The sequence below is a fragment of the Notolepis coatsorum genome, assembly GCF_963971535.1.
Source record: "Notolepis coatsorum genome assembly, chromosome: 7".
NCBI lineage: Eukaryota > Metazoa > Chordata > Actinopteri > Aulopiformes > Paralepididae > Notolepis > Notolepis coatsorum.
Window position 1 is genome coordinate 125,691,272 of NC_140171.1, and position 8,702 is coordinate 125,699,973.

An 8,702-nucleotide genomic window follows, 5' to 3' on the forward strand; every position below is an offset into this window, starting at 1 on the left:
TGTTTTTCCATCAACGCTTAGCTCAACTGGTACGCCGCCGTGCTTGTGACCAACACAGCACGGCGCGTTATAAAATGTTTTGCCATATCGCCCAGCCCTATATGAAACCACTACTCCACTAACCTCAGTGTATATGAAACCACTACTCCACTAACCTCAGTGTATATGAAACCACTACTCCACTAACCTCACAGTGTATATCAACCACTACTCCACTAACCTCACAGTGTATATGAAACCACTACTCCACTAACCTCACAGTGTCAACCACTACTCCACTAACCTCACAGTGTATATGAAACCACTACTCCACTAACCTCACAGTGTATATGAAACCACTACCCCACAGTGTATATAACCTCACAGTGTATATGAAACCACTACTCCACTAACCTCACAGTGTATATGAAACCACTACTCCACTAACCTCACAGTGTATATGAAACCACTACTCCACTAACCTCACAGTGTATATGAAACCACTACTCCACTAACCTCACAGTGTATATGAAACCACTACTCCACTAACCTCACAGTGTATATGAAACCACTACTCCACTAACCTCACAGTGTATATCAGTGTCCAGTAGCTGGAAGCTCCTCAGCCAGACACCAGGCTCCACGTCCAGCTGGACGTCCACGCGGTGGCTGGACCTCAGGCACAGTAGCCTCTTCATCCTCCCCACTCTGGACCTCAGGCCACGGGACTCCCCTCCAGTGCCACCTCCTCCACACAGAGCCAAGGTGGACCTCATCTCCCACTGCAGTCGTAGGATGGCCTTGTGTCACGCTATGGATCAGACCTCCATCACAGCTGCTGCTGGATAATGTAAAAGGAATGTCATGTGTAAATTGCTTTTTTATCCTCAATCCGAAAAAAACAAAAAATAACAGTTTGTTTTTTAACTTCTAGTAGCCTAAGCAGGGGAAGAATTAAAGCAGTTTACTAGAGGCCTTTAATGAGGTCAAAAGTAGGGATGTCCCAATACCACTTTTTTTGCAGACCAATTACGAGTACAAGTTTACATTTTGGTATTTGCCAATACGGAGTACCGATACGAGTACTTAATAATACCAATATAGTTCTAACAATGACTTTGAAAACTCCTCACTTTGTCACTGTAACAAATGCATTGAAAATTTGAAAATACATGACATTTTTACATTAAAATAATATAAATATAATAATTTTGTGTTTTCCGTAACAACACTGAGTAGCAGTAGCAGTCAGAGTAGTTCTACGAGTACAAATCCATGAGCACAGTATCGGATCCAGTATCGGTATCAGTCAAAAGGTAAGTTAATGTTTCACCGAATTCATTATTTATTACATTTATCGCGCAGATCACATTGAGCTTGATTGTTTTCAACATAACTTAATTTCAGGTTTTACGAGCATTGTGACACGAATGAGACCAATTCTATGAAACCGAACTGTCTCAAGAACAGGAAGACACTGGGGGGAAAATATTCCAACTCAAAACATGTCTATACTCAGAGAGTATTACACTATGTCAAATACAATCCTATAGTTAGTCATTTATTCTGTACTCAAACTGACTTAAATCCTTACACGACTCAAGAGTCACAGTAAGTATACGTCAGGCAAATCAGGGCTGGCATTAAAGTGCAACAACAAATGCAGTAAAAAATTAAGTATTGTTTGACTGTGCCAGTATTTCAGTAAACAACAGAATAATGTGACCATGAGTAAAATAATGTTCTGGTCAACCTTCCACTTAGACTTACAGTAGGCTGGCTACAGTATGTAGCATACCTGTAGTCTACACTACCTGGATTAGCACATAATTGATAAATAAGGGACATTCGTGTTAGCCTGTATTTAGAGTAGTACTAGCTAAACAAAAATGACTGATCGAGTCAATGTTACAATATCCCCATTGAGAAACATATTTATTTAACAACGACACCTAGTACAAGCCATTATCAACAAACCACTTAAATAGGAATGAAACACTTAACTGTACCTGTGTCGCTTTCTCCAGAATCTGCTTCATGTAGTCAGATAACCCCAAATGTATCCTGAAGACCATGTTAAAGATGTATTATTTTGGATGGAGAGAATATTCCAAAGGGCTTCACAGTGATGATGCGACAGTCACAGATCAAAACAGACACTGGCATTCGTCATTGTCACTGAGGACTTTTGTTTGTTCTCTGTGGGTGGATGTGGGGTGTGTGTTGGAATGCCCCCCTCCCTGTTTGCCTCTGTGCCTAATCTTCTAATAATATGGCCCGTTTGATTACACGTCTGTCAGATCCCATCTTTCCACTCCACTGCTCTCTTCATTAGAGGAAACTGCCCCCTTTCTGTCTATATATCGGAGTGTGAATTGTTAGTAAGGCCCACATAATTTCAAAGCCCATAGCGTATCGATATGTTACCAGATTTTTACCTGGCTGTTAGCAGTGCACACTCTGCATACTAGTTTTGCGAGTACAAAAATCGACTTGTTGCTCTTCGAATTTTCAGTTCAGGTTGTAAGGCAATTTGTCTTTTTATAATTTAAATGTCTTGGTCTGCGGATGTGCCTACTTTTCGGAACATATGAAAGGGAGACAGTGATAATGAGGCCTATATTGAAACCGGTGCTGAAACCCGTTTGAATTTGCTTTATATTTAATGATTAGTGATTATTTTTAGGCAGTGGGAGTGGTTAAGGATAGGGTTATAAATAACTTTTAAGGTTAACATTATGACGATTTGCGGCTTTGCCGTTTGGCCAAAAAAAAAACCGTGTGATCTTATCACCGGTACTTCAGCAACATGCTACTCGTGTGATCTAGCATAAACCAAATTACAAATACAAGTACACCACGGTCGTCATGTTAGCCAAGCTGCAACGCCACTCGTGGTCATTAAACCGAACCCTTACCTTTACCTTAATCCTAACCTTAACATCGGACGTCCCACCCTAACCTAAAATAGAGATTTTTTTTGTGATCAGAGAGCGATTTACCACTTCGCACCTGACCATCGACGTCAGTCTGATTTGCTTATTATGTGTGACTGGAGAGGATTCTCTCATCTCCTGCTCATTTAGAATAGACAACACAAATTCTAGTATTGTCATGACATACCACGTGACGTCAACCAATATGACACAATGCCAGAGCTCACTGGCCATTGTTATAATTTAATGATAAGATAGTAGATAAGAAAAGATAACGCATTCAAAGCAGTGCCAGTGGGGTGAAAGCGAAAACGTGGACAGGCCGCATTTCTATCAAATGTTGTCCCCTAACCAGTGGCGTCATTTCAGTAAAAGCCAATTAGGTATGGCGAGGGAGGGGGGTTCCCCCTTGGTGGATTTTTTTTGTCAAATCAGTTGTGCAATAGTCACTTTTGGTGAGTTGTTTCTATACAATTCACTTATATGACATTTAGGTATGACACAGGACTACACAAGCATTTTTAGTATAGAAATGTGTCAACAGACTAAAGCAGGGAACCACAATATTTTGCATACGAATTATGCAGAATGTAATATCATAATATCATCATATTATTTTTCTTGCAATTGAGCCAATTTTCCTTAGGTACGTGGTTTTGAGGTGTGTGTTCAACAGAATGTAGTATCAAAAACACATTCACAAAAAGTATGGGTTACTGAATGCTGAACTGCACTGTTATAATCACTAAGCCATTGTAAGACCTTACCTGTGTCCCTGTATCACTTGTCTCTGCTGCCCTTTGATTAAAAAACGTCTGTATGTCCATTTTCCTTTTTTTGTGTGGCATATTTCAGTTAGTCACAGTAAAAGTCACCTAGTAAAAGTGAGATAATTGACAATATCAAAACATGCTAGGGCTGTACCGAATAGTTCGAAGCTTCGTTCATAATGTTGACATTCAAATTCTAAATCAACATAAAAAATTGTAATAATATATTTTTTTTTATAAAAATTTTGATTTACCAAGGTATGGCGAGTGCCATACCTTGCCATACCAAAACGACGCCCCTGCCCCTAACATTCCCTCAGTGCAATCTGAGTCTGACATGCACCCTTCCCCCATCTCCCATTGGATAGCTGACTAGTGACTCACTTCGCCTACAATTATTAGCTTGGGAGGGGGGGGGGGCATGGTATAAATTCAGTGTAACTATCAATTTCAATGTAACTATCGATATCGATAATGTTAGCTAGCTATTTTTGGATCTCAATAGCTAATTTTAGATATCGTTAGCCAGGCCCGTTTCTTGCCATATGCAGACTATGCGGTTGCATAGGGCCCCCGAAGGCCTATAAATGACCTTATTATGACCAAGTCACACATCTCTGGATCGGGCCAAATCTCCCCTTTCCAATGGCAGAGTTCAATCTGGATTTAGTACCACCAGGCGCCCCTGACAGGGCAGCAAAATCTGTGAATGAAATCTATTGTAAGTACATAGTTACCTTTTTATAATGTAAATTTCGCCGCCATTTTTCATCAGATTGCAACACAGTTCTTTGCTAGACGTTCACAGAAAGGTAGAGAAACTAACTCTGTTCTGTTTTATGGCAATAACGTTCAGGTCTGTTCCAGCCGTGAGATATGATCCTGAAATTTTTTTTCGAAAAAAGCTTTTTTTTTATTGACATGGGGCTGGCGTGAGCAGGGAAGTGTAGTTTTTTGAAATTCGATAGCCCTGGGCTGGGTCTTTTCAATAAACGCCTTTTTCCGACTCGATTCGCTGAGATTTCTATAAACACATATTTCACTAATAACACTTAAAATCATTGGTAAACAAACGTAATGCTGAAAATATACACAATGACTGCTGTTTTGACAGGGTTAGGGTCTTTACTCTTGGCTACATTTGAAAAAGAAACACAACATTAATTCATACATTCTGTAGAGATGGATTTATGGCGTGATATCAATCTTGTACCAGTAGCGGACCGCTCAGGCTTAAGAGGTTAAAGGGTTTGGAATCCCCCTACCATAGTTTCACAAAATAGGCAGAAAAAACAACAACTACTTATCCCTGCTAGATATTATATAAGATACCAAAAGATACCAAAGCAGACAGGCCAAAACCACTGTGTATGTTCACTGTTGTGTTTACTGCTTGATACACTACAGGGCCAGGCTTTATAAACTATCTCAGGGGGGACTATACGACACTAGGTGACACCAATGTACAGTTTTTTCCCCTTCGGATGTATATATTTTTTATGATCTATTTTTACTACAGAGTTCTGTATATCTGTATGTCTTGTATGCAGGGCTTGACGTTAACTTTTTGGCTCACTAGCCACTGTGGCTAGTGGTTTTCCAAAGTCACTAGCCACTCAGCATTTTCACTAGCCAAAAATCCCCGCACTTGCGCCCCCACCCAAAAAGTAATAAATATAGGTAATTTCTTCTTCACTAACCCCTGCTGGGGACAGTATCATTGTAATCATACTGCCAGTGCTACACGCCAACTGTACAACTGTGCTTCTGACTGTTGACTCCATTGTTTACTACTGCCTGCGACCAGTGACTCAGCCGCAAAAGGAGCTCCAGTTGGGGCAACGGCTGACTGGGACAAGATGGAGGGTGTAGATGTGGAAGAGTTGTGTTGAACCTAGCAATTACATTGTTGCTCCAAACGCTGTGAACATTATCATTGACACACCTATGCCTTGGCTGTGTTGAACCTAGCAATTATATTATTGCTCCAAACGCTGTGAACATTATCATTGACACACCTATGCAGGGCTTGACGTTAACTTTTTGGCTCACTAGCCACTGTGGCTAGTGGTTTTCCAAAGTCACTAGCCACTCAGCATTTTCACTAGCCCTGGGCAGGTGTCAACGTCAAGCCCTGCTTGTATGTCATAAATGTCCTGATGAATTGAAAATGGGGGACCCCGATGTAAACAAGACGAAAGTCTTTTTCTGGTCTGCATCCTCTTAGCAGTTGTTTTGTAAGTTGTTGAGGGCCTTGTAATAATAATAATAATAATAATAAACTTTATTTGTATAGCACCTTTCATACAGAAACTGCAGCTCAACGTGCTTTACAACAGAAAAAAGACATAAAATTAGCACATAAAGACATATGCAGACATATAAAATCACAGTTTTTCACATTAGGATCTAGCATCCCAACAGGCCACCTTGTTTATGGTTTGATTCAGTTTTAAATAGACAATAATAAAAAGAGTAAGATAGAATAGACAGAGTAAAATAGTGCACATAAAGTGCAGACATATAAAATCACAGTTTTAAATACAGTTTTAATAATAGTTCTGGATTACTGTTTAACAGTTTAAAGTCGTCTGTTTGGTATCCACAGTTTAAAACTTGACAGTCTTCCCTCCTGTTTGATACCCACTTTGACCCTTTGAACCTCCCACTCAGGGCAAACCTCCCTCTCTCAGGGCGCAGTTCTAGGCCTAGGTCCTACACAGTTTTAAAGCCTGACATTCTTTCTTGTTTGATACCCACACAGTTTAATACCTGACAGTAGGTGGTGAGTTGAATTGTATATATTTTTTTATCCACTTTTTCTCCTTATTTTTCTATTTTTCTCCCATCCCAATTTCGCCTCACCAATTCTCCCCTCCCCTGTCTCGAACGTTGCTAGACTATGCCTCCCACTGGTCGGCTGCAGTGAGGACCAAGCCTTGCATCACGTGTCCCCTCCGGGACACGAGGAGGCAGCTGTCGCATCTTTTCACCTGTACAGCGTGATCTCTCAGCGGCGAGGAGTAACGCGTGGGAGGCTCACGCTGCCCCGTTGCTTCCTGATTCTGCTGTACAGGCGCACCAACCGACCTGTAGTCGCTGTCCACAACGTCCAATCCCCACCCACCAGCTTTCCCACCCCTAACACTGCCAATTGTGTTAGTATGAACGACCAGCCAAGCTGGTAGCAACGCCGAGAGCTGGGCTCGAACCCAGCATATCCTGCGTTAGTGGCGAGCACCTTGCCCACTGCACCACTTGGCCGCCCTGTGGTGAGTAGAATTTTGAAGTTTACCCTGTGTTTAACCGGGAGCCAGTGGAAGTCATGGAGAGTCTTGTTCTTTCATATCAATGTCAAGTCAATGGTAAATTACTGAGTGGTTCATATGATCAAAAAGGACAATTTAGTGATAGAAGGATAACTATTCTCCCACACAGACCAACTTCTCTGCATGCGCAATCCAGTGGTTTCTGCCAGAGTCCATAGTTATCATGGCAACCACTCACTTCATGATTGGCAGAGATCTCATGATTCATTTTAAACTCACGTTTCGCCTCAAAATGCAGTGAAATATAATTTGATCACATTTAATAATTTCCTTTGAATATATTTGTTTTGTAGCGAGTTGTTACGGATTTCCCCATTCAAAACTCCTGCAATGCTCTATCTCCTCATCATCTAGATGGTCTCTGTTACAATCTCTGTTGTTTTGACATGGATTCTGCAGCCAACTGAATTTACCTCTCTAATAAAGACTTGTTGACCAAGATGTCTGCGATGGAATACTCTGAACTATACACGTGTCAAGAATTCAAATAAATTAAAGCTACCATGTGGGCAAGCCTCTCTGTGAAACTTTAGAATGGAATACAGTATCTCTGCATTACTGCTACTGTACACTTGTCAATGAAACTTGTTCACAGTAGACTTTGTCAGTACAGTCACCTTAAAGGAGATCAAAGAAAGAATCAAACTTGTGATGTAATCAAGTATAAAGTCTGGAGCTGCTCCATTGACAATGAATGCTGATTTTGTGGACCCACAGTGCATTTATTTGATCCAATTTAGCTTTATATAGCAGCACTATAGTAGTGGTCTCAGTTCTGAAACAGAAAGTATACCTATGAACTCCATTCAACTCAGTGTCATCTATAAAATATTCTCCAATTCATCATCTATGGAACAGCTTCAGACATTTAATAATGTCACAAGTCTGAGTTTTACGCTCTAGAGTTTATTTTCACTAATATTTTTGTACTGATTCGACCAGAGGAATAACATGTATGGATTCTGAAATTGGGCATAGATAAGATATGTTTTCGAGCAAAATTCAAACAAAGAAATAGCTTTAAAAGTTTTAATTTTAACAATTAAAACCAAATATTGATTCACATTGCAGTGAAACTGGTTGCACACCATCCAAAGACACACACACACGCACACAATGAATGCGTAATCCCTATGACTCAGTGGACTGAATCAAAAAGGTTTTGTTCAGCGTCTGTCTGTGGTTACATAAGTCATTCAATCACTGCCGCTGCAATAATGAGCGAGAGAGGGAGAGAGAAGTAATGAATTAGTGACTGGCATCATTGATGCTTTGATATGACGAATTATCCTGCCAAAAGCTGATGATGGTGAGTCTTCATAAAGGCACCAAATATTTTTAATAATACAGTCAGTGTACAATGAAAAACACTTAATTATAAGTATTGAGTTTGTAAAAAAAAAAATTTATTCAGCAAAGTATTTTAGTGCAGCTTTTCAGAATGTTTACACATAGAAATTCATCTGGTTCAGACTCTGCCTGAGCCCTAGGGTAAAGTATTTTCTTCCCTTGTCATTGCTTGGAAACTGCCAGTAGGAGCCATTGTTGATGTACTGTAAGCCACTAATGACTATTGGCTATGGTTGTCAGATAATACATCACATCAGTTTTCATTGTACTGCAGGCTACGGTACATCATGACTGTAAGATGACCTTGTTACAGTACATTCACAATAGTTTTGATCTGA

General features: G+C 40.3%; 1 protein-coding gene across 2 annotated transcripts in view; it reads right to left on the reverse strand.

The window, feature by feature from the left end:
• rgl3a (ral guanine nucleotide dissociation stimulator-like 3a) overlaps positions 1-2,124 on the reverse strand; it is a 46,709-nt gene extending 44,585 nt beyond the window's left edge. Inside the window, exons 1-2 of one of the 2 annotated variants that reach the window (XM_084318566.1) lie at positions 1,989-2,124; positions 564-820 (exon numbers count right to left, since the gene is read on the reverse strand). In XM_084318566.1, coding sequence (XP_084174692.1) covers positions 564-755 — 192 coding nt within the window. In that variant the 5' untranslated portion in view covers positions 756-820; positions 1,989-2,124. The remainder of the gene's footprint in view (positions 1-563; positions 821-1,988) is intronic. The other variant, XM_084318567.1, reaches the window with a different exon arrangement.
• Between the last annotated feature and the right edge of the window lie 6,578 nt (positions 2,125-8,702).